Source organism: Gavia stellata, chromosome 6 (genome assembly GCF_030936135.1).
Source record: "Gavia stellata isolate bGavSte3 chromosome 6, bGavSte3.hap2, whole genome shotgun sequence".
NCBI lineage: Eukaryota > Metazoa > Chordata > Aves > Gaviiformes > Gaviidae > Gavia > Gavia stellata.
In genome coordinates this window covers 42,554,731-42,580,364 of record NC_082599.1, presented here as the reverse complement: position 1 = coordinate 42,580,364, position 25,634 = coordinate 42,554,731, and the positions used below count along the sequence as shown (strand labels likewise).

The window sequence follows — 25,634 nt, the reverse complement described above, 5'->3', positions numbered from 1 at the left end:
TTTAATCTTTTAAAACAAGAACAAAATCAAGAATAAAATCAAGAATAAAAATTTCATTTAAGTCATACAGTACATTAATCTTTCAGCAATGACCCAATCTACAGTACTCAAATGCCTGGCATGAAGTCTATTATCTCAGCGTTTAACAAGTGTATAACCAGTGACACAGTAAAAGAAGAGCTCACAATACACAGCTAACACGATGAGTTTAGATTTTCTTCTAAGAGTCCAGCTAGGGTTCGTAATACGTGGGTCACTTTTGAACCATACTTTGATCAACTTTTTTATTCAGTCAATCTGTTTGGGGCTTTTTTCTGTTATGTAAGTTTTTCCATTATGTACAGGAAGATTATTTCAAATGAAATTGCACAAGTTAGAATATCTATCTATAGGCATACATGGTCAATCTAACTAAAAATTTAATAAGCAGTAATTACTCAGTCCTGGTTATACATTCCTAAAGGCTTAGTAATACAGATTTAAGAAGAGGGAAAAAAAAAAAAAACCAAACCCAAAACACAACGAAACACAGTTGTAGGGCGGCAATCTCTGTAAGAAGCCTCCTTCTCTCCCAAAACAACCGAGGGTTAACTGTACTTTCCACATTTGAAATGGGGTCTACAAAGAAGTCATTTCAGCTCCTGAATAATACAAAACATGTGACTGTGTCCTTTCTAAAGTCTGAATGGTTCAACGCGTAATTTGGTGAAGCTCTGAAACAAGTAATACTGGTAGGATGCAGACTGTTAACAGAAATTAGGACAATATGCCCCAACAGCACATTTGGACAGCAAAACTGTATGTATTAAGGGGCCGTTATCCAGTGGTTAAAAGTAGCTTGAAGCAGGACAGCTCTCCCCGCAGCAGCTGTGGAGGAGGGGAAAGGGTGGGCTCTTCTGCTCCTTAGCCAAGGCTAAAGCTGAATTTTCCCCAGCTCTTACTCAAGCACCTGCCGCCTGCCCCTCTCAGCCCCCTGGCCAGCACTCCTTACCACTTTCCAAGGGGAAATCCCCCAGCCCAAAGGTGACCGGAGCCACAGCAGGGCACGAGCCTCCCCTCCTCTGCCTGGCTCCTGATGCTCCAGCTCTGCGGCAAGCGCGAGGGCTCCCATCGACTCGCTGCTGCGCAAGAGCTGCTCCTGCACGGCGAGGAGGAGCTCTGCAGTCTGGCGGCTTTCTGGCTCCTGGCCTCAGCTACCACATACATCTAAACGCAGTAACTGAGAAGCCTCTCCCTCCGCAGAGCAGTGTTACCAAACGCTGGAGACCCAGAGGGCTACCTCTAAGGTAAGTTAACTAAACACAAGGGTAATGGCGAATCTTCTTCCCACATTAGCAAAACATAAACATAACTAATTAACACAACTGCTTTGGCTTTTTTTAATCTCTCTTTTCTGGTGCCAGGTCCTGCTACAAATGGAGAAAACCCATAGAGAGCCGCTTTGTAATTTGCTACTGGCATAAACAACAAAAAAAGTCCCATTTGTTTGTTTGGTTTTTGTGGTGTTTTGTTTTTTGTTTGTTTTTTTTTTTAAGAAAAAAATCCAGACCATCCAGTGCACCTTCTCTGCACATACACACACACACACGCACTCACATGCACACGCGCCAATGGAGAGCTCCAGAAGAACAGGCATGGGAACCACAAAGCCCAAATTGTGAAAAGACATGGAGCATCTCACATTTCTGTGTTCAATTCTCATTTAGCAATGAAGCAGCAAAATGATGCATTGCAAGAAATAAATGGTCACAGAACACACATACACCCAAACACAACCGTGGATACATTTTTCCCATATTTTTTTCTGATAGATGCTGTTACTCATCTGATAGTTTCTTTCTGGCTGTGCTGAAGTTTTTGAAGAGCATCTGGTGCTTCTTTAACCTTTATCAGAATGTAAGAACCTCAGTGGCAATGGACAATCAATCTCATTCGTGCCACAACCAACCATCTCCACTTGAGATTCTCTACGAGCCCGTTCTGGAAGTTGAAGCTGACTCTGCCCCTTTGGTGCCACTCTGTTGGTTTTGTTTTAAATTAACAAACACAGCATATTAATGCAAATTTGATGTTTTCTAAAAATTAGAAATGCTCAGATAATTAGTTCAGCAATATGCAAAGTGCATCTACTTGGTTCTTCCCATAGATCACCTTCTGTTTTAAGTTTAAATTCCTTCACAGTTTAAAATATTGTGAAGGAATTGTATGTATACTTTATGTATAGAACTATTTATATACATACACATATATACACACAACTCTGTACTTTATATAGCCATAAACACTCATTACTTAACTATTTATATTATATACACACGGTATGAACACACGGTCAGTGAAGAGTTGGTGCAGGCTGAAATCATTCCATCAGGTTTAATGGAATAACAACAGTGAAACCATGAGTGAGTTATCAAGAGACACAGACATACACCTATTAGATAAGTGAAAGACCAATTAAATCAGCTCTTCCATTTTCCTATTAGCGCAGGATTGTTCCCACCCCATTCCATGCTCCATATGCACATACACAGCTAGTCTGCATTCAGTTTACATGAGAGGGCAGTGGTGGTTCTTTTTTCTAAGTGAAAGAACAGTCCATATTTACTCGGGCTCATCACAACCTCTTCTATGGAAGTGTGGCACAGCTGGGTCTGGACGTCTTGGAGGAGTCTGAATGCTGCGCCGCCGTTAGCTGAAAGCACCTGCTGAAGCGTTATTGCATGGTTATGGGACAGCTATCAATTGTTCACAGTCTGTGAACTCTCTCTCCCCAACAAGTGGTACAACTGTATAAATACATATTTTAGCACAAAACAGTTTAACACGAGGCAAGTCCAAGTACAAATGAGACCTAAAGGCCTATGGGTGAACTTTAAAGGCCAAGAGTTCTTCAGAGTGCATGTTGTTTAAGGAACGCAAGTCAGGTAATTTCAAAAGAAGTTTTGTGAAAATAGAGGCTTCATTTGGGTGATTTTTCATGATTAAGGTCCTTAATGCACGGATTAGTGTTTCCTGAAGGGCCTCCACAGAATTGACATTTTCTATTCCAGAGCGATCTAAAGAGAAAGGGGGGGTGGGGGGTACAGAGAGAGAGAGAAGAAAAAAAAAAGAGACTGAATAGATGTAGTTTGCAACATAAACCCACTGCAAGAATCACTCACTAAATTAAGAAGCACAAGAAAAATTAAACCTTTATGCGGGAAGTTTCAAACCCACATACCAAAAGTCTTTCAAACATTATTTAGCATCAGCTTTGCAAAGTATTAATCTCACACTGAACTGGCAGCATTCAATCATCTTTTCTGTAATCACCCATGTTTCCAGAAAAAGGACAGATTGAAGCACACGCTTAAATATTTTGCTGAATCACAACTTTCAATGCAAGGAGAAAGACAGGGCACACTGAAGTAAAAATTTCAAACATTTCTCAAGGCTGAACACAGAACCCTAAACTTAAATTGGAGGTTCATGGTTGAGGAGGAAATCCCACTCAGGACAAGCCACACTCGTATCTGCACAATGGGATCCCCAGGGGCAAAGGGAGTACAAGCCTGGACACGACTGGGCACTATTTCTGAGTGTTCAGAAGCACTTACAAAATGAAACATGATGCACCCAAAAATTCCCAGCTGAGGAAGAAAAGAATTTCAACATCAAGAAAAATACTATGCTTTCAGATATGCACTCACCCCACGCCCAAAGCATCTCTTTCAAGAAAGCTGTATTTAAGAACATGCCTGTTGTCCTTAGGTGGAACTTAAGTAGCAGCTTAAAAGTATGAATTTTTAAGCAAAACATCTCACCTAATCACCATGCACAGTAGCTGTTTTTTCCAAGCTGCAGCCTCTTCTCTTAAACACTATGTAAATTCAGCAGGGCACATACATACAGGAGTGATGGACACGAACAGAAATGTGCTGTGATGTGTACATGTACTTCAGCACTTTGCAGAACTGGGACACAGACTGACAACAGCTTTCTGGAGTAGCACTGAGTCAGATCGTACAGTTAGAGTGGGAATCCCTTCCTTATGCCTTCTGTCAGTGTCAATCCAATCGGACTTCTCGGGTGAACAGAGTCTAGGAAGTCCTCCTGGACTATTCACTGCACTTCCCTACCGCTATGGGAAAAATTATTATATAATCCACTTAAGGATCCATCTTAAAGCAGTTAACGTTTTTTGTTACTGTAGAAAGATTGTTCCAGAACCTTCTACTCTAGCAATTAGCAACTTTGATTAATATCAAACAATGTTTATTAGCACATATTCCACTCTTCTGTGAGGACTCCCCATTTGGTTTGGCAGCTGCTCTCCAGGAAAGCACAAGTGAAGAGAAGCCTCTCTGCCTTTATTTGTTAAACCAACTATGCCACCTGCCCCCCCCCCCCCCCCCCCCACCTTTGCAAAACCTTTAGGTTTGCTCTGTCATGAGCAGGGATGATGACATTTGCACAGAGTATGCCAGGCGAGGTTTCTCAAGAGCTCTGTACAGTGACAGGAGTACTGCCTTGCCTCTGAAAGCAGAAGAATGCACTCCAGTCTTTCCTGGCTGCCTCAGGTGAGTTACTGTAGCCTCCTCTCTTCAATTAGTCCAAGTATTTCTTCTCCCTCTCAGTCTACTTCCAGTTGCTCCCAGTGGCCAGCAGAAGTTTTTGTTAGTACTATCCCAATAAGAGAGAATAAAGGGTGTGTATTTTAGAGTCTTCTACCACAAGGCACCACTCTCAGTTAAGAGATTATCTGGTCTCTAGACCTGCACGAACTGCATTCTTTCAGCTTTGCTTCCACCTTGCTTCCTCCTTCTTCAGTGCTCATGATCTGTCTTGCTATCTCCCCTCCATCTTCAACACATCCAGCTAACTGAAGCCAGAGGTGAAGCGTTCTTAGTTTTGGAATGGTACCAAAGTAATTCCTCAGCACCACTACAAACATCCTCGATGTATGGCCCTGCTTTTTCTTGCCTTGCCGTATGACACCAAAACAAGAGGATGTACACAGTTACACAAATTCCTTGCTACTACCACTGCTGCTTCTTTCTGCACATTCTAAATATCCCTTGTAAGAGTGGTTATTCATCCAGTATTATGTGGAGATGCTTCTGACAAGTGTTCGTCCCACTAGCACTGTTTAGAGGCTTATGAACCTTTTTTTTTTTTCTACTGGCACTTTTATAAAGTATTTTATGCAACTGAAAGTATTTTAAAAAGATTTTTAAATAGTGCAGCATGGCATTTTATTTTCTGGATCACTTAATCAGGATTCAACACTCACACTCCTGTCTGCTTCTGGAACCCATGTGAATTTTTACTACTATCTTCCTTTCAATCTTCTCTGAGTAACTTTCATTCTGAGATGAAGAAGTCTTAATGGCCTTATTCTTCAGTTCTTCTTCCAATTACAGCATCTTTTGCCATTGCCTGCATCTCCATGTCATTCTCTCTGATGCTGTTCCTCAACTCTTCCTCATTCTTTAATTGAGCTCTGCCTCCCCCTTATGGGAAATGACTCTCTGGGTCACACTCCTCGTTGAGGGGTGGTGTGCAGGGGATCTGTCTTTCAAGATCCGTTTCATCGACGCCCACAATCCTTCAGTTCTACCGAGACCTTCTCCTCCTGGCAAGCCCTTGCACTGCAAGCATCCTCCCCAGGAGCGTTGTTGGGGGCCCTTCTGTTCTTCTTAGGTACCTGCTCAAGCATGAAGCTTGCTCGCTTACTCGCTTGTGCAAGTAACAACTGCAGCATTTCAACTCAGTTGCAAGCTACAGAATGAAGTTGATCTGGAAATTGCTGGACTCACAGTGACCATCAAGGTTACTATTGTGCTGGAATACGGTACAAATGCAGGTTTGGGCCCAAATACTAGAAGACCAATGAAGTTGTGCTTTAGAAAACTCTGGAAGTATTTTGTGAAGAAGTCCAGGAAGGTCGTGATCAGACTGCAGATCAGATCACAAAGTAGCAATAACGTCCAAAGCCACGATCTGAAAAATCCCCAGCAGCTGCGAGAAACCTAAATACCAAACACCTCCTCTTTTTGTCCTGTTGCACAGCTCTGACATTATGTGCTGTACATCTTACACACCATCCCTAAGCTAAGCCCTACTGGGAGCTAGCATCAGCATGGAGCAGTGTTTAAAAGGCTGGGGGGGGGGCACTGGCTCTGTGCTACAAGCACATTTAACAGAACCGATACAGCCACTTACATTCAAAACAGGCGGCACACAGACTGCGATATTTGAGGGCCCAGCAGCTGACCAAGCAAGAAGAGCGGCCATAGCCTAGTTACAACATTGCACAAGGAGGGAAGAGGCCTGGTTCTCAGTCCTTATTTTAAAGGTTGTCTCCAGTTCTCATCAATTTATTTTTTGAAAGATCAAATTTGTAAAGCAGAGTCTGGAGAAGCAACTAAACCCCCAGATTTCTCTCTGCTACCTGAACATTTTCATTAACAAACTACAGTGCCATGTTTCTTTCACACTGCACTTGCTTCTGGCTTTTGAAGCTTGCAAACTCTGTACCACCCTCTGGTCATTACCACCACCTACAAATTGAAGAGGCTACAGCTGCTCCATCCTGTGCTATCACATTTCAGTTACGCCGTGCACAAAGCTATTAGACTGAACTGTCCTGCCTTGTTTACAGAGGCTTCATGTGCCTGCAGCACTGTGCCTGGGGTGCTCCTCCCTGATAAGAAATATGTGGGTCTAAACCACTCACATGGAAGAGGTGCACTTGTTTAAGAAGTGAGTGGCCCCCAGATGCTGGCTTATAAGAAGTGGGCACTACCAGCACTCCTGCTAGCTACCTCTAGAGAGCACCTTACCCAGCAAGCAGGGATTCTGCATCTTGTATTCCAGGCATTATATGCAGAGCTAATGTGCCTAATTTGAGGCTTTAGATAATACTACAGAAGTAGGTGCTTAATCCTTCTTTGAATCTGGGCCAGGGTGTTCTGTCTATCCAGGGACTGAAACAAGATACGAGGCCAGGGAAGATGTTAGTGGATTGGCAGACCTTTAGTGGTAAGAAGTCACCATGCAGATGAATAGGGCTTTCTTGCTGACAGAGGCAGAGATCAAACTATTGGATTTAGACTTAAATAAGATACACAATAGACTTCAATGACAATACTTGGAAGTAAAAATACCACCTTATCCCAAGACTTAGGCTGTCCAAGTCAGGAGTAATTTCACTGATGCTGTCCTGTGAAACTTAGATGAGTCAGACAAATAGCTTCTAAACAGTCATTGGGCAGCTATGAGATGTATTTTTGCATTCTATAGAAAGTAGCAAGAAAATATAAGCCCGTTGCCACATTTTTCCAAAAGGCAAATATTAGAAAGAGCAGGTATGTAAAAAAGTAAATTACAGACTGCTAGTATCTTAAAACCTACTAAATTGCACTTAGACATGAAATAACAAGGTATACATTTTACAGGAATCTTTCAATAGAGAGTCATATTCAAAATTTGGCAAAGGTGTAAGTTAACTTTCTCTCCTTACCAGCAGATACCAGGACAACCGCTGTAAACAAACTCATTTCCTCATCACTAAGTTGCAGGGCATTTAGTTTCTCACTAAATTCAAACATTGAGTTGAGCAGATCACCAGCTCCCATTGAATGTAAGTCATCCACACTGTACTTCTTTCCACTGAGGAAGGTGACGGTACGTTCCTTTGCATCAAACAAAGATGCAAACCGTACCATTAAAACCTGGTGAAAGAAAAAAAGAACAACAAAACCAGATAAATATAGGTGGATTTCTAGAAAAGCCAAAGAAAAAAGTTAAACCTTTTAACAACATTCAAACTGTCTCATTAATCGCATTCTATACTGAAACTGTCAGCATGCTATTGAGCTGTAAAAAACAGTGCAAGCTCTGGCCCAGTAGTCAGAGAAACAAACAAGTGAAAAAATTAGTGAGTGGATGCAGGGGAGGGGCTATAGCACATGAAGGGGAGGAAAATTAAAATTTAAGCCTCAGACAGCCTGAGCCCCAAAGACAATGCCATTCATAAATATGCCAGCAGGGCAACTTGCTTAAGCGACCGAACAGCCAAAGGCATACAGAGCATTAAAAGAAACGTTTTCGTGGCCACGCTTATAAGGAGCAAAATCAAGGTATTGAACCAGATTCTCTCTTGGCATAAACTAGAGCAGCTCCATTGAAACAATGCTGATTTACACCACCTGATGATCTGGCCCACTAGGCATTCTTTGGGAAAGTACCATGCCACATCGCTGTACCCACTGGAATGTTAATGAGCTCTGGCAGAAAGGAGCCACATGTACGGCCTTCAAAAGGCTAGGAAAGCAGGGCTTGAAACGGCACCTGGTCTGTAGCTGCAGCTGGGAATACCCTTCGTATAAGCACCTGGGCTGGAGCAGTTGACATGTGCTGAACTTACCCCTCTGGGCTGAAATTTCTCTTGTGGTTTCTCAGTCGTATTGTGAAATGTTTCCCTCTGGAATGGCTTGTAAAGTTTCATTTGCTCATGTTCAACAACCTTATTTACATTTTCAAGGTTTAAGTTGCACACAACAGCCTTCTTATTTGGAGAAAATGAACCAACTGGCATTGGTTAAAACTTCAGACTTGCTGTAATCTCTTGGTGTGACAGTCGTCTCTTCTCACTTACCCTACATAACTGCATTAATTTAAATGTTTACTACAGATGAGAGGAGAACCAGGTTTTCAGCAAAGACTAGTGCCTTTGACAAGCTTAAAAAAGGAGGGTTCAAAAAAAATGAAAATGTTTGAGAATTCAAACACCATTCATGCACATTACATGACCTGCTCCTAAATTTAAACAGCCAAATAACATGCAGCAATCTTGAAGGATACACGAGCATTATATATCATTCACCTTTGTCACCTAAGCTATATGTCCTTTGATGACATTAACTACAGAGTGCGGAAACCTAGGTGCAGAAGCCCTCAGAATACAACAAAAGGAGACAAAGGGTAGACAGACAAAGCTGAACTTGTGCATTAGCAGGGACCCACCAGGTACTCAACAACTCTCCAGTTCAAAATGGTATTCTTCTTACAGAGCTGGGCTTTAGAAACATGAACTTTAAATATGAGCAACCACTATTAATACTGGTATTCAAAACTGAAGCCCATGAAGCTGTGTTGATTTATACTAAGGCAAAGACCTCGCCCATAGATTTCAGTGTCACCATTCTAACCAAAGGAAGAACAGTTTAGACTATAGCACATGATTGATTCTGCCTGTTTCTCTTCAAGCCAGACTCCCATTTTGCACACTGAGGATATACCTGATCAACCCTTTCACCTGACCACAGCAATATAAGCACACAAAAACCTCCACACAGGCAAGTGCTTGCTCGCTTCCCCACCACCTGCAGACAAATTACCAAGTTGGTGACTCTGTGGAGAAAATGAGCCACTACCCCAATGGATCCAAGGGGCTTGCGAGCTCTACTATCAACTACATTTGAGGTGGGGGCTTGTGGAGGTGGGTGAGGACCAGCTCAAATCCAGCCGAGTTCCTTATTTTAGGCTCACTGCTGGTTTTGAGTTGGCTCCCATGCAAAATGCCACCACAATATACCAAGCTCCGCAGTACTCCCCGTTCTAAGAGGGCTTTTTATTTTACATGTGTGTGAATATATATAGCTGTGTGAATATATATATATGCTCTAAAACCAACATTGTCTCCATGCGTCTTCTTACCCCCAAACGAACAAGCACTTCTCGAATACAAGCTGCTGGTAATCACAGTGCCAAGACAGCCACACGCTGGTGCCCAAGGGAGCCAAAAGGGGCTCGGAGGCAGTACTTTTACTCAGGTTCTTCTATTAACATGCAGATTTTGGGATATCCTAGTTTAGTTACCCAGAAGACAGAAATGACCTTGTATGCACCAGGCTTTCAAGATGCTTTTGCTTCTATTACAATGGTTTGATTAATCCCCATTTTGGGGGTTTTTTTCCACTGCTCTGCAGCATTATTTTTTGGGGTTTTTTTTCTGTTGCTAAGATGCCATGTAGGCCTTTAACTACAGGTACCAGCTCACTAAGAGAAATCATTAATGTTTCTTATAAGTGAATAGGGAGAAGCATGCAGCCATACATTATTATTAATTCCCCTGTATATAGAAACCTTCTTATCAGCAGTGCTTGTAACTGGCAAAAAGGCATAGGAATGAGGCTTGAAAAAAGCTTGAGGTGAAGAAAGGCCAAGACAAAACATTTTACTTGCAAAACATGAAGGTTTGGCTTTACGTTATAGGAACAGTTCAAGCCTGATTTTCCACCCTCCTTGAGGGCACTGGACAGTATACCACTTTGCAGAGGAAGGAACCACCATTTTTGTGTAATGTGAACAGCAACATAAGAGGCTGTAGCTGAAGAAGTGAAAATACAGCCCTTAGCTACAGGAGTTGTAGATGAATATTAAAAGGTCAAGAATAAGTATAACAGCAAAAAATACATGACAGCCAAATGGAAGAAACAAAGAAACTGACACATGCCCAGCACCAAGTCTTCCAGTATAACTTGCACCTTCCAACCCAACAACAATTTAGAACTGGGCTGTATAAATGCAGATAAAAGACCCAACACATTACACAAGAAATGTCTTCAGTTCAGGTAAATACAATATCCAGCATCCCTTTTTGAAAGATTAAATCAAGTAAACAAAAGCAAAAGCACCACCGACCCCACCCGCCCCAGAAAAGCACAGTAACATTGAATACTTGGGACTTCAACCTCTCTGGCCCTCTATGTTTAAACTTCACATCTGAATACTTATAAAATGTACATGGTCTCCAACAAACACAGGAGTCTGGAAAAACAACTAAAACCTTAAGTAAAGGTCCCCTGGTGAAGGTCACTAATTATAAAACAGCACCGAGCTCTCTGGTATCATTCCCAGTTTAACACCACTAATTCATATACATGTCATGCTCGCAAGTGGGTGAAATTCATCACAAGGACCTGGTGGGATTAGTCTAGTACTCTGCAGCTGGTACACAGTATCTACAGAGCTGCAGCAGTACAGCTAGTTATCAGTGCTACTGCTTTGGAGATGGAGGCTTCAGCAACCCCCAATTGCCAGCAAAGGCTAGTGGTCACTGGTCAGGATGGATGCTCTGGCTTTGGCAGGGAGCACAGTGGCATAAGGAAGGACATACAGAGTGAAAAACACATTTCTCTACAAAATGGGCAAGTCAATAGATAGCTTTCTAAACTATCCACCCTTCCAGATGCAGTCTGCTTCTCTCCAGGCTAAGCAAAGGTAGTTATCAAAGTAACCGCTACTATACAAAACCAAGAAACTCCCCATTAGTCATTTATTAATGCTGGGGGAAGAGGAGTGGGTAAAAGGCCTGAGCAGTTCTGAGCTGCTTGGAAGAGGGACAGCTCACCAAGATTTGACCAAACAGAAGCACTGGACACCATCAGCTTAAAGAAAGCTCAGAGCTAGCATCCACGAACAAGCTGGTTTTGCCCGATATAACCCAGTTCTACTTATTTTTGTTCTTAAGTGGGTCAGACTGCTACACAGCTTGTCAAGTCTGCACTATACACACAGTGGTCTCACCTCAAAGGTCCCAGCCTTCAGAAGATTAACCTGGTCATGCTGGGAGAGATCTCGGAAACCTGGGATGCGCTTGGCAAACTCCACCACTTCCTTCACCGCAGGGGTAAAACTCAGGGAAAACTCTTCCCAGACTTCATGACCAGACTTGTTTGGGTCCACGTGGGGAGTCTTACTCATTGGGCAGACCTGATGTTTATAAAACATATGCAGAAAACAACTCTTAAAGATATAATTCCAAATACTGACAAATACTTGAAAGAAGCAGGTTTATTCTTCACAAAAACTTTGCAATAATGATGCATAGAGAAAAAATACCAGTATTCCTCAGTCAACTCCCAAAGCAACTGGATTTCTCCTCCTCCCTTTAAAACAAACAAACAATAAAAAACCCATGGTGATCCATTAGCAGTCTGTTTCTAAATATGCTGACCTTGGAAATGCCAACATTGTTTGTAGCAAAAGACTTGAGAGAACCCAGGTTATGCTATTCTTCCCCAATGTCACTCATGCCTGACATTTGGATTTCTCTTACTTGTATTATCCCTGTAATCTCACAATTAATCACGATTTCACAATCAGTCGATTGTAATCTCACAGTCACTACTACATTCATTCTCATGTATCTGTCTTGTTTTGCAGGCAAGTAAAGTGATTCAGTCAAGGTGACAAAGGTGTCAACACCAGAGCAAGGAACCGAGCCTTGGTTTCCTGAGTCACCTGTTTACACCCTCACTACCAGGCCAACCTTCCTCTCCTATGTGTTTGCTTGTATTTGTATCACTGAAGGAGGACCAAGGAACTGGTATTCCAACTTTGCTCAGTCACAAAACGCTCTTTCTTTTATACAAACATACAGCGATTTTTTTGTAGGAAAGTCTGAATCCATTACAATGGGATCAGACGTATCAGTCAAGGCTGACTGCCAATAAATTCCCTCTGTAAAACCCAACCAGACGCTCTGAGATACTTTCAGTTCTGCTTTCTAAAATTTACATCTTTTAATGAAGTTTAAACATTTTAATATTAATTTCACCTGTCATCATCAAGGATGAGAATTCCTTTAAGTATTCCTTACAAGTATACTAAAAGGTGTATGTAATCCTACATAATGTCAGCAAAGTAAATAGAAAACAGTGAAATAGATCAGTAATTCCCCAGAGCTATGATGCTTTTGCAGGGCATCTTGAATCTGATAATTGCCTAGCAATTCTTTCCATGGAAGGTCCTAAGATCCATACTAGAATATGGTCAAAAGGTATACACACATGGGTGTGCCTATGCATTTGGCAACACCTAGGGAAAACAAGATGTAGATAGATACACATTTCTGTTTTGGTGGGGGTTTTTTTCCCCCAAATATCAGTTTCTAACTGGGCAGTCAATACGCAGAAAGCTCTCCCCAAAAGACAAGGAACAGAACTGCAAATTTTTATTTCAGCTGTGAATCACATCATCATTTGCATGTCTGCGGAAGATGCCTAAAACCAAATGATTACTTGTGGGGTAGAGGAGGACCTTTTCCATAAACTCAAAATCTTAAAATATTTTGGCAAAAGGAAAGGTCTAGGCAGACAATCAGAAGCACGGCAAACGCTAACCACTGCTCTGTCCATGATACTGCAACGGTTCACGCCAGTATTGTTAAAAATACAGTACTCTCTGAAAATAAGGAAGGAATGGTTCAGCACCCCGCTCTAAATCAGACACAAAAAGCACTTTGGTTTTTCATCCCACCATGGTTTACCCTAGCTCTCAGGCACTCGGTCCTCATGGGAAACTGCCACTTTCCACCCCTGTGTATTATGTCTAAGCTCTTGAGAGACCTCTGCCCAGGAGTCCTTCCTATGGGAGCTGTCAGCTTGTACAGTCACTAGCTCTCTTTACAGGAACCTGTTCAGGAACAACCTGTTCTGCTTTTCTGGTTGTGAGGGTATTGAGTAAAAAACCGAACCCCTGAACATCTCTGTCTCTGTACTGGTTAAGAGCCTAATTACACTCCCTTACAGCTACTGACTCATTTTGGCCAGGTCCTGCTCTCATTGACCTCTCTGGCAAAGCCCTCTTTCATGTCAGGGACGTGGAGGGGGCTTGCAGCACTCTGTTGGATTCGGGTTTGTTTCCTTATCGTCAGCTGCATTAAATCTCCCTGCAGCTGCTACACACAGGTCAAACTGACTGGCTGGGCCTCTGCAGGCAGCGTCACTCCCTGCCTGCCCATACTGACAGGTTTAACCTCTGCTTCTCAGGAGTGCCAAGAATGCTGTTGTAGTGACTCCACATACTTTCTCTGCAAGGAAGAAAGGTTGGGAATGATTACTATTTGCCATGGTGTAGTGCCCAGAGTCTGCAATTAAGGTCAGAGCCTGCTAGGGATGGCATGGTCCACATATGCAGTAGCCAAAGAAGAAAAAACAAACAAAAAAACCCCAACAAAAAAGGAAATCCAGCATCAAAACAAACAGCCTTCACTGTATGGAGACTTTCAGGGGCCTTCAAGAACCTGTGAAGACTCTTCACAAACTAGGAGGAAGAAAAATACCAGCAGCTCGAGTACTTCAGAAAGGTCAGGGGCTCGTGCTTCTCAACAGGAGTGCAGGATGAGAACGAGGATGTTATGTTCTCTCATCCCAGGCAGCTCCAGTGATAAAGAGAAGGACAATCTATTTTAAGGGGCTTACAGAACCGGTTGCCTGAATGGCAAAGAAACAGCAGGTGCAAGGCAAACAGGAGGGACCTGTTAAGGAAAAAAAAATTCCACCGAAACCCATATGCAGGAAAATAGGAAACATCCTTGTTAAGAATTCAGTGAGAAAATGCTCTAGCAAAGTCATCTAAGGATTTTAGAACACACTAGCAAGGCATGCAAACAGACTCGCTGAAAATCCTAGCCCTGAGGTTTCACCCCAGAAATTTGCTCTGAATACCTTTAAGGAAAATACAGCATATCTGAGTGTATAGATTATTTTAAAGTGAAGTCTTCAAAAGGATTGAGTGAAGAAGGGAATTTATAAACTCTTAACATCCATTTTCGTTTTTAAGTCAAGCCAGTTAAAAAAACAATGACTTTTCTTCAGCCAATGCTCTTTGACATTAGTCTACTTTCAGTCAGCTAAAAACTGAGCCAAGAAACCCCATCACTTGTATGATTTCAAATCCTCCACATAACTCAAGCCATTATTCTCCATTACAATTTGCACTATCAAACTTGTGTCACTATTTTAAGTTTCAGCAGTTGTGCCAATCATGTGCAGCTTCACTGACTAAAGAGGCACAGCTGGATCACACCCATCACCAAGCCTTTCACTAAGTCAAATCAAACAATTGATATCAATATACCAGATGCATTCTTCCTCCAGTGCTGCAAGAGTAAGTGGTATTCTTGTTTGGAGAAAAGCCATCTTCTGGGATCCTATCACACAGTCGCTGAGTATAACCACTGGGGAAGTTCATACAGTGGCCATTTGTGAAACATATGGCGTGTCCACTTGGATAATGCATTGCACTTCTCCCTTTGTACTGTCCACCAAGGGGCTGCTCACTTCCAGGGTACTGAGGGCCACCGAGCCCACTAACACAGTGCTCACTGCTCAAGATGTACTGCTCGGTGTTCTTTGACGCTCTCTCCCCACTTTGGGACTGCATCATCTCTGCTGGGTTTTGAGACTGTTCTTGGTTGTACATGAAAGTGTCTTTGTGGGCCCTAGTGACCATACCGATCACTTCTTCCTTAGCCATGTCAGCACTAGGAGGAGGAGAAGGGCTTTTGATGGTTTCCCGCTCTTGTTTGGGGTTGGAGGAAAGGTCTTCTTGAAGTGCTTGATCTTGATGTTCTGTTAATGCTTCATTGGGTAAGTGACCGCTGAACTGACTGTTCATCATGGTTTTCATGGCACTCTGCATTTCAATCAGCATCCTCTGTTTTTCACGTTTGGGAATACGGCCAAATCGAACAGCTACCAAGGTGGAAAAATGAAAAGTGATGGGAAGAAAAAAGAAAAAGTCAATCCTGAAAGCGTTAGCATGCACACACAGAGAATACACACCCCAACCAAAAATCTTGCCTTTTAAGGGAAGACTTTAACTGCTCGCACCAATACTACAGCAGGGTTATTACCAGTGAAGTCAAGGAGCTTCCTGGGCATAGGATAGGTGTGAGATATGAAATGTATGCTGTTGTTTACATACAAAGAGAGGGCAGCTCTAAAGCACACAATCTCTAAAGCCTTTTCCCCTTTTGCTACAAACCTGGCTACTGACTACACATACAGTTGTGTTAATTGTCAGGCTTTAAGCTTGGATCAATTAAATCAGTACAACTTTGTGAGCTGACAATTAGCTGAATGTAAACACAGTTCATATCATATTTGAATAGAAGTCCTACAAGACAGCTCCTCATGGACCAATTATATAACTTGCCAAAACAGTTAAGAGAATCAATGCTGAATGAAGCTTACCTTGGCAAATTTTCCTGATAACTTTGCCTTGACAAGGACATTTTCTGCTGGTAAGGGGATGCACATCATTGTGGCTGCAGCACTTTTGACCCTGTCCTAGGGAAGCTACAACTGCCTCTACCATCCTGTTCAACCACAGCCTTACAAGGGCTTATAACCAGTTTCGACTGATGTAATTATGTTCATGCAGCAGTCCATCATTAACGTAACTAAATCTCTTTCATTAAAGCAGGTGCAACCTTATGCGCAAACAAGCGCCTAGGGTATGAAATAACTCCTATGCACGACAAGAACTCAGAACAATTATTTAAAATAAGTTTTAACACTCCACCCACTAAATTATTAACAGCCCAAGATTCCTAGTTCTTGTGAAATAAACACCCAGAGAAAATTAAAAAGTGAAACAGAAGGAAGAGTTCTTGTTTGCGACAGTAAGTTGTAGCAGACTAATGTACTACATTTTCAGCATTACATTTTAAAAAAAGTCACAAGGAGTGGATAGCCAGCAAGGTGGTCAGAGACAACAGCTCAACATTACCCTTTCCTCCTTGCCTTTCCCCTCCCTCCAAGAAAAGAAAGAAAAAAAAAAAAAAAGAACAGTTATATGCTCGTCCCATGCACCCAAACCCAACTTTTTAGGCTCTATAATGATTACTCCACGGCTATCAGCTTGGGCAGAATTCCCTTTCACTGAAAAAGCAACAGTAACAAAACAAAAAAAAAACCAAAAAGAAAGAGAGAAGTGTCTTGTTCAGATTCAGGCAGGACACAGCTATAAATATTAACTCATTAAAACAAAGTTGAGACTCTTGTTACAACCGTCCCCCTAACAGACCACTGCAGCGCATCCCACTGCATTAGCCTCCAGAGACGGGAGGACAGCTCTGCGGCCAGTATTACGTTACCAGTTCAGGAGAGTCACGGAGCAAGAAGGCAACTGATCTAAACGCTCTCGGACAGGGAACGTGTCCCTGACAATAGGGCTGGCTGTGTTTTCTGCAACTAAGACCCTCCGCAATCGGTTTTGAGGTGGGCAGCAGATTCCCTCTCAGAGGATCACTGCTCAGTAGAGGAACGTACCATCTCTTGACATCCCAACAGACAGGCATTTTTTGAAACGACACTGCTGGCATCTGTTCCTATTCATTCTCATTATAGAGCAGTTGTTATTCTTCAAGCACTTCTTATACTGGATGTTTTGCTGAATGCTTCTTCTGAAAAAACCCTGTAAACAAACAAACAAAAAAACCCCACAACGATTATTACAACACATGTCAAATCCTCCTGCCAAGATTCACCTCTCTGCAAGCACAGAAAACCTCACTGCATCTCATCAGCTGCTTCAGAGCCATCAGCCCCAAGTGATTTTAAAGAACTTGCTACTCCACGTAACTTACTTCCCCTTCACGTGTGATCTGTGTATAATGCAAACTAGTTATGATTTTTAATTCTAAAAGATGCTAAGTTGTTCCCTGCAGAGTCAGCACCTAAGAGCAAAATATCTCCAGTATTACCTCTATCACTGCACTGACAATTTATAAGATATGCCCTCAATCTCCTATGACATCAAGTGCAAAGATGAAAGTCAAAATCGCATCTTTTGACTTCAATCTCCACAGTTTGGCAACAAAACCATTCTGTTGCACCGTATGACCTTCAGAGCTGGTTCTTTCACATAACCCTTAAGCTGATCAACTCCTTCACAGAACATAACACTTGCAGTGTTACAGTATCAGAAAATACAGATCTACCGATGTGTGAACATGCAAGCACCCAGTTCTGGCTTTCCCCGTGGTAAAGAATTGCTTTTCCAAAGCCGTTTTGTTGTGTGCCCCAGCCCAGGTGACATCTCACACCCACTATCTCTTAATGCAATTAACATCCACATGTCTTGCGTGACACGGTCCTTACCACCTCTGTCTCCAGTTCTTGTTCTCTGCCGTGCACTCCAGGTCAGGCAGGATTGGACAAGGGGCAAGAACAGAAAGTACTGCAGAGTTTGGAAAATGCTGTGTATTGCTAAGTGGTTTGCCTTTTCTTACAACTTACACACTGTCTGAAATTTCTCAGATTTAAGTTTAACAGAGAAGCATATCAATATTTTTTCAGCAGTATCACCCCTTCTCCCCTATGGGGAGAACTTGAGCTTTTCACCAGCAGAAAGGTGAGCAGAAACATAGCTTACCTTGCAGCCCTCACAGGCATGAACACCATAATGAAATCCTGAAGCGACATCTCCGCAGACTTTGCAGAGAAGAACCATGCCATTAAATTCTAGAATCAGAACAGAAAAGTCAAGGACATAGAAAACCAATGACAAATGCAGGAACACACTTCCAGCTTTTAAAACCTGAACTAAAAGCAAAATATGTCAGGTGAGTTCTACATAAATACAGCAGAGGAACAGACAAGAAGAATGTACAAAAATCCTGAATAGTTCAGAAGGTACCAGTGCAAGGGAGGGAGGGAAAAAGACAAACACGAAGCACTCAACAAAATAGGCAGAAAGTACATATTCACTGGACTTTAAATCACAGTAGCATTGTACTCAACTGTAGAAAAAGAAAGTCTGCTTACACTTATGCACTTCTAAAAGGACCATTTAGTTAACTAGGACACCAAAGTTCAGGCTTGATCTGTTTTCCCATCAGGACAAGTAAGCCTATATAAAGGCTACAGTTTCCCCAACAAAGAATAAACATCTTTTCTTAAAAATAGAAATATTAAAGTACACTTTATTTTATTATATATTGTAAACAAGCCATGCACTCTACCTATTTGATAACAATTTAGGACTGGTAACTCAGCCACATCTACATATGTAGAGACTATGCATTTGAGTGCACATCCAGAATGGCATGTTTGCACACTTGAACTTGAAAATACCTTCTCAGTCCTGTGAATATGCTCATGGTTTGGGGGTTTTTTTTAAGTTTTTCACCAACTATTTTATTTGTTTGTCAATAAAGATTTTTTGCAAGTCCTAAGTGCTGCTCTAACATTGGTTTCACTGAAGGCAATGGGAATTCTATCAGTGACTTCAGTAACCACAAAGTTACCTTAACAGTGAGCAACAGAAACACCTGGAAATATTCCCACAGAACCATATTCTACCAGAAAAGTAATTTATTTGACATTAGGGTTTCATTTGTAAAGAGGAACTAAAACTTTTTTTTTTTAAGGTTTTGAAAAAGAACCAAACCACAAAATTTTCTTTTTTTTTTTTTTCCTAAACAGAACTAGTACTGAGCTACAAATGTTATCTATCTATCTATCTGAACAGTTTACAACAGGTTTCATCTTCAGGAACCTCCACCCTGATATCAAAAATCTAGTTGCTAGTGAATTTTTAAGAGGAAGTAAAGGTTCTTACTAAGAACCTGGTGTAGGAACACTTTTAAAAAAAAAAAATACTTTTAAGGTAGAACTGTTAGATACTTATTCTAGCTTCATAAAAATGCAAAATGATAAAACAATTCTGCCAATAAAAGAATTCAGCCTTCAAAAGACTAGTCTAAGTTCCGAGTGTTTGTTGAAACACTCATTCCAGTACTCAGTTTGATTCCTGCCCTTCCAAAACTGCTCAAATGTAGTTCTTTATCGTTGATATTCTCTGATTACAAAAAAAAAAGTGTGAAGAAAATAGCTGAATCTAGATTATTAAATGCATTTTAAAAGGCTATCCTTTAGATCCAGCTTACAAGTAATTTGTGGATGTAAAAAACAAAGTAAGACTTGGAATCGGAAAGATAAAAGTCCCAGCTACAGCTATGTAAATACAATATAATGTTTTGGTAATTTATTTATTTTTGTTCCTCAAAGAAATTTGGGGGGAGGGAAGGTGAAGGGGCATGAAAAAAATAGAGAAACTACATTTGCAAGACAGCTCCGCAAGTATTCCTGAAGGCAATTTCTGATTCCTATTACCTTTACTTCATTCATTGCATCTTTTTAACCAAATGTTCGATTTTTATTAAGATTTCACTAGTGAAAATACGAAGTAAAGCTGGACTGTATTTATGGACTGTTTGAAGTTAGCAGCAATGGGACCTCTATCTATTAGTATTTGTATGGCAATACCATACGTATTACCATACATATAATGCAAAAAGATAAAAACGTAGGCTTTGCTATGTGCCTTCACGGCAAGCCTCATGGAGGACCCGGTTGTAATATATGGGGTTGTAATATATAAGGGGAAAATGGTGGTTTCAGGAACCAGCACCAAACATACTTGTGACTCCATTATGGCCTTTTGTCAAACCAGCAACACTCGACTGGTTTGTCTTAATCGTCTCCTCCAACCGATCGCTCTTCGGTGCCCCATCAGAGCCTTCGCTGCTCCGTCCGTTGCAGCCACTTTCCGAGGAGGAGCTGTTCGGAGAAGATGGTACAGGGGAAGCGGATGACTGGAAACCGCTGTCTGAGCTCTCACTGTGACATGAGGCTGGGCTAGATGCCGAGCTTGAAGAGCTGATGTAAGCTATCACACCCCCTAAGGCAAGAAAAAAAGACGGCACGCAGTGACATAACAAGCAGACATGCACCGCTGCCATGTGAGCCACACCGTGACCCAGCACCACCAGACCCAGCCATCACGTGTTCCTGGGCGCACTCCTTTCCCTCCCTCCTTCAGACTTGCTTCTCTCCATTCGTTTTCAACGCCTGACCTCCCAATCTGCCCCATCCCCTTCTCCTGTCTTATCAGCCTCCTCCGATCCAAGTCAAGATGAAATGGCAGAACCAAAAAACGGCGCAACAAGTCATGGTGCTGGTGGGACGGGGCAGCGGGGAGAGGGCACGGGATGGCCCAGGGCAGGTTCCCCTGGCCACCCTCTGGGCAGACCTTGTCTGGAGCCACAGCAAAGACAGGATCTTACAGCTCTGTGGAGCCAGAATGCAAACAAGCTAGGTTAGGGACAGAAATAGGGCAGAGAGAAAGACTCCGGGCAGGCTACGCGCCAGAGGCACAGAAAGGAAGGGCTGGGAGGTGCTCACGATGCAGAAGGGAAGGGGGCAAGGGAAAGAAGCAGCGCTGCAGCCTGGTTACCCTACTGAACGCCATTTGTCCGACTGCAAGCCTTTGTAGCGTTTCTAGCAGCAGCTAAACTCCGACTGCGAGGCTGCTATTTGCAAACAGTCTCCGTCCTGCAGCGTCTTGCAATCTGACACACTTGAGAATCCCTCAGATGAAACAGCTTTTTGTCCTCAGGCAGACCTGGGAGCAGTTCTGGCTTTTCACAGGCTCCTTTTTCTTGCTTGGAAGCAAGAGAAATTGTTTTCACTTCATTTGAGTTTGTCTCCGAGACTTAGCATTTCAAAAGTCAATATAAAAACATTTGATATTTCACACAGAAATTTCAACAGCGAAAGCCACACAACTGTTTAAATAAATTACACTCGGCGTCTTCTCTGTTCTATGCCTGTATTGCTGTGTAAAGCCTCTTCACAGGCAACTCAGGACATTGCAGCAAGGAACCCCACGCACCAGCAAGAATTAAAAACTTTAAAAGGGCCATGCACTGGCTTCCTTTGGAGGAAAAAAGCACTGGTGTCAGTAGAGTCCTTGATCAACTGAGTTGGCATGGCAGGTCAGGGCTGTAGCCCCTTTCATCAGCCATCGCCTCCTCACAGATAAAGGCTGTTATGGCTATTAGACAGCAGTGTTATACAACCCTGGAAATACCACTGCTTGCAGGTAGAAATTCTGACTTACAAATTTTCGTTAATTTGATCAGCTATAACGGTCCTCTTAGCATTTCTGCGGCAGTTTTACTGGCCCATTTCCTCTTTAACATTCAATTTTTTCCACCAAGGGAACTACCACCAACACCCTACAGGGCGTGCAGCTGAGGAGCCCCCGGCAGAGCCGCTGTGGAGCAGAAGTCAGACCGAGCAGCCGTGCGACACGTGCGCTACACACAGACTGCTTCTCACGTTCCTGGACACTGGTGGCCCTACGCCCCACCACAGCGGTCGCTCCTGCACAGATTTTTTAAGAAATCCTCCACGCAGCATAGCACGCATTCAGGATCAGGTTTTTGGAGAACGGAGGGTTGCAATGGACACACAGGTCCCGCAATGGCGTAAGAGACTGCCAAACACCCGTGCTAGTGTAAGACACCACCTATTTGACACATGTCCTGCCACCCCCTGGGGTGCACGCGCCTCTGCCAGGTGCCAGCTCAAAGCTCACAGTCCACCTGGTCCAAGGGAGGCACCGAGTTCCTCAGCAGGCGCCATCCTTATCGGCAAGGGGCAGAGCAGGGCACGCAATCACGGCCCCTGCGGGGAGCTCCACGTTTCTCCAGGCCGCCACCTCGCCCCGCTATCTTTAAACCCTGCCCCATAAAAAGAGATGCTCTTTTCCCTCGAGGGTAACACCAATGTCATAGGGGAGCACGGAAAGAGTACGTCCCCGGGGGTTCTCACCTCTTGTCTTTCGAAAGCCTGAGGAGCCCCAGGTAGCTGGGCTGCTCCCGTAGCCTGGAGAGAGCTTGGTGGTCTTGTCTGTGTCACAGTCAAGATTCCTGGTATTTTTGTTATCCTAGGAGTTACATTTCCCCGTGAACCCTATTTTTGTTTGGTCAGCAGTCAAAAGTTGAATCTCATACACAGCACAGGGCGACAACTCGAGACAAAGCGCGCAGACACAGCGATCTCTCTGCACGCGCGTACTGGCGCCCCGCAGAGCCGGACCCCCACGTTCGGCGGATAGGGCAGCGCGGGGTCTGCAGACCGCTGGGGCTTTGCCCAGGGGACCCGGTGGAGGCCGGTAAACCAAGTCCTTTTGGCTACGCCGAGCCGCGCTGCCGCGGGGGCCCCTTAGGAGGACCCCGGCCCTCCGGGCCCCACCTGGCAGGGATTTACTGACGGGGGGGCCCCGTAACGTGCGGGCGTTTCACTTACACGGAGATTTAGGAAGTTGTAAGGACGCAGAGGCGCGAAGGCGGCGGCGAACTGGCTGCGTTATCGATCGTTTCGCCCGCCCCGAGGTTGCTGCCGCTGCAGCAGCGGCTCCCCCGGCCGGCACCCCCGACACCATTTCACCGCCCCGGCCAACAAAGCGGGAAAGAAAGCCGGGCGCGGGGTGGCCCTGCCCGTCCCCTGCCGCCCCGCGGGCAGCTGCCCGCCCGCCGCACCGCGCGGCGGGGCCGGGGCTGCGGTTTTCCCTGCCGTCAGGCGGAGCGGGGCTGGACAGGCCCTGCCCTCGGCCGCCCCCTCCCCGTTACACAACGCCACCCCCGCGCACCGGGCCGGTCCACGTGCGGGGCGCGCGGGCAACCCTGCCGCCGCACACGGCCGCGCGCGTGCGGGCCCCGCGCCCCCGCCGCAGCGCGTGTGTCGTCGTCCCCCCCCCCCCGCAGCGCGCCCCCCCGCCCCCCGCACGGCGCCAACGGCCGCCCGCTCCCCGCCGCGGCCTCGCGCGGCGGGGGCGGGGCCGGGCACGGCGGGGGCGGGGCCGCCGGCGCCGCAGTGGCGGCGCGGCCCCACGTGTCCCCGGCGCGCCCCTCCGCCGCCGCCCCGAATGTAGGTCACCAAAACAGCGGCCGCCCGCTCGCCTCACGTGTCCGCGCCGCCAGCCGCCCCGCGCCGCCGCCCCGGCACTATTATGCAATCCGCGCGTCACCGCCCCGCACGGCCAATGAGCGGGCACGCCGCGCGGAACGTAAACACAGGGCGCACATGGCTCGCCCGGCGGGTCCATGTGAGGCAGCGCGCGGCCGGCCCGGCCACCAGCGGGGCCGGGGCCGGGCGTCGCCGCCGCCCGCCGCGCTCCCCCGCCCCGCGGCGCCCCGGCCGGCCCCCGCCCGCACCCCGCCGCCCGCCCGGCCCGCCGGGACCACCCCGCAGAGCCCCCCCCGGCCCGCAGCGGCCGCCCCGCCGCTTACCCGCGCTGACTTCCATGGCGGCCTCCTCCTGCAGGGTCAGGGGCGGCGCCGCGCTGGGCTCCGCCGGACCCGACCCGGCACGGCTGGGCTGGGCTCGGCTCCGCTCGGCACGGCACGGCTCCGCTCGGTCGCTGTCTCCCCAGCTCCGTCCCCGCCGCAGCCCTACATGCAGCCGGCGGGCGGGCGAGAGGCGGCCGCGCTGTCGCCTGTCAGAGCGGCGGCTGCCCGTCCCCGCCGCGGCGCCCTCCCCTTTACAACAAAAGCGATCGGGAGCCGCGCAGAGTGCGGCACCGCGGCCGCCCGCCCCGCCCCGCCCCGGCCCGCCCCGCCCCGGCGGCCCGCCCCGCCCCCGACCGCCCCCCTCACCCAGTGACACACTTTCCGCGCCGCCCGGGCCGCGGGCGGGAGCGCTCACGTGCGACGGGCGCGTGCGGGCGGCGGGGGCACTGCGGCGGCGGGCACTGCGGCGGTGGCGGGGCTCGCACGGGCACTGCGGCGGTGGCGGGGCTCGCACGGGGCGTACACGGGCTTGCAGGGGCGGCGGGACCTGCCTGCAACGCGGTGTGCGCGGAGGCCCCCGCCGCGGCGTCGCCCCCCTTGCCGGGCGCGGCGGGGGAGCCCCGCTGAAGTCACCTCCACCGCCCGGGCCGGGCCGGGCCGGGCCGGGCCGCTGCTGCAGTCGGCGCGGCGCTCGCCCACCGCGGCTGCGGCGCCGCGGGGCACGGTGACGGCCGGCGGTGTCAGCATCCGCCGCCGGGCCGGGCCGCTCCGCCGCCGGGCGCCGGCAGGAAATGCCACTGCTGATTGCCGCAGCTAATGAGCTCTCTCCTGTCCCGGCCGCAACATCTGACAGTTCCGAGCACGGGTGCTCGGGGGGGGGTGTGGGGGTGTGTGTGGGGTGTGTGTGGGGGGGGGGTGGTGTGTGTGTGGGTGTGGGGGTGGGGGTGGGGGTGTGGGTGTGGGTGTGTGGGTGGGTGTGTGTGTGTGTGGGGGGGGGGTGTTGTGTGGGTGTGGGTGTGGGTGTGGGTGTGGTGTGTGTGTGTGTGTGTGTGTGTGTGTCCCCCGCGCCCCCGCCGGGCGAGGGATGCACCCCCAGAGGACCCACCGCGCCGGGGCGGTAAAGCAGCGATGTCCCCGCCGGGGACTCTCCCCCATCTCCCGCTCCCCCCATCTCCCGCTCCCAGAAGGGAACCCACAGAGAAAACCCACCACGACAACAATAAAGAGGGGGGGAAAGGGGTCCCCGTTAAGTGAAGGCAGAGACCAGAAGGAAGCTCTGCCCTTCCTCGGGCCCCGGGAGGCGGAGGGAGATGCCTCGTTTCGCGGCGTATCTTGACCTCCAGACTGAGAAGGAGGCGGTGGGGTTAAATGAGGTTAACAACTAGAGGTTAAAAGCAGCTAAATGTAGTTTACCGCTTCCTAATTTGGGTGAGTTTCCTCGCTTCTCAAATGAGGTAAACAGGTCAGTTTGGGCGAGCTTCCTCACTGCTCGAATAAGGTAAACGGGTAAGTTTTCCCGGTTTTCCGCCTGTGGCCAAGCAGCTGGGAGACATCCAGCTTTTCTCTTGGTCCACAGGCAGCACCCACCACCATCTCCAGGCCCTCCATCCCCCATCCCCAATTTCCTAGGGCAAAAGCTTCTTGTCCTCGTATTCCCAGTTCTCCTCCTCTTACCAACTCCAAACTACGTTTCCGAATCCCTGCCATGTTGCCT

At 46.4% G+C, this 25,634-nt stretch overlaps 1 protein-coding gene across 3 annotated transcripts; it reads right to left on the bottom strand.

Moving 5' to 3' along the window:
• On the bottom strand, positions 1–23,976 carry NR1D2 (nuclear receptor subfamily 1 group D member 2). 3 transcript variants are annotated; one of them, XM_059818479.1, is made up of 8 exons: positions 23,921–23,976; positions 20,263–20,523; positions 18,214–18,302; positions 17,109–17,253; positions 14,911–15,527; positions 11,575–11,760; positions 7,505–7,715; positions 1–3,056 (listed from the first exon to the last, which is right to left on the bottom strand). In XM_059818479.1, exons 1-8 carry the CDS (start codon positions 23,934–23,936, stop codon positions 2,860–2,862), a joined length of 1,722 nt encoding a protein of 573 aa, XP_059674462.1. In that variant the 5' UTR covers positions 23,937–23,976; the 3' UTR covers positions 1–2,859. The 3 variants fall into 3 exon arrangements, with proteins under 3 accessions (XP_059674462.1, XP_009820333.1, XP_059674463.1); XM_009822031.2 differs by lacking the exon at positions 23,921–23,976 and having other exon boundaries at positions 20,263–20,587; XM_059818480.1 differs by lacking the exons at positions 1–3,056; positions 7,505–7,715 and adding an exon at positions 7,731–8,650.
• Positions 23,977–25,634: the final 1,658 nt, after the last annotated feature.

Coding starts and splice junctions, on each gene's coding strand:
- NR1D2 (XM_009822031.2), bottom strand. CDS start 20,584: ATGGCAGCGGTGCATGTCTGCTTGTTATGTCACTGCGTGCCGTCTTTT. Junction 11,761..14,910: donor CTGGAGGAAGAATGCATCTG/GTATATTGATAT, acceptor TATAAACATCAG/GTCTGCCCAATGAGTAAGAC. Junction 7,716..11,574: donor TGAAGGCTGGGACCTTTGAG/GTGAGACCACTG, acceptor TTCTTTCACCAG/GTTTTAATGGTACGGTTTGC.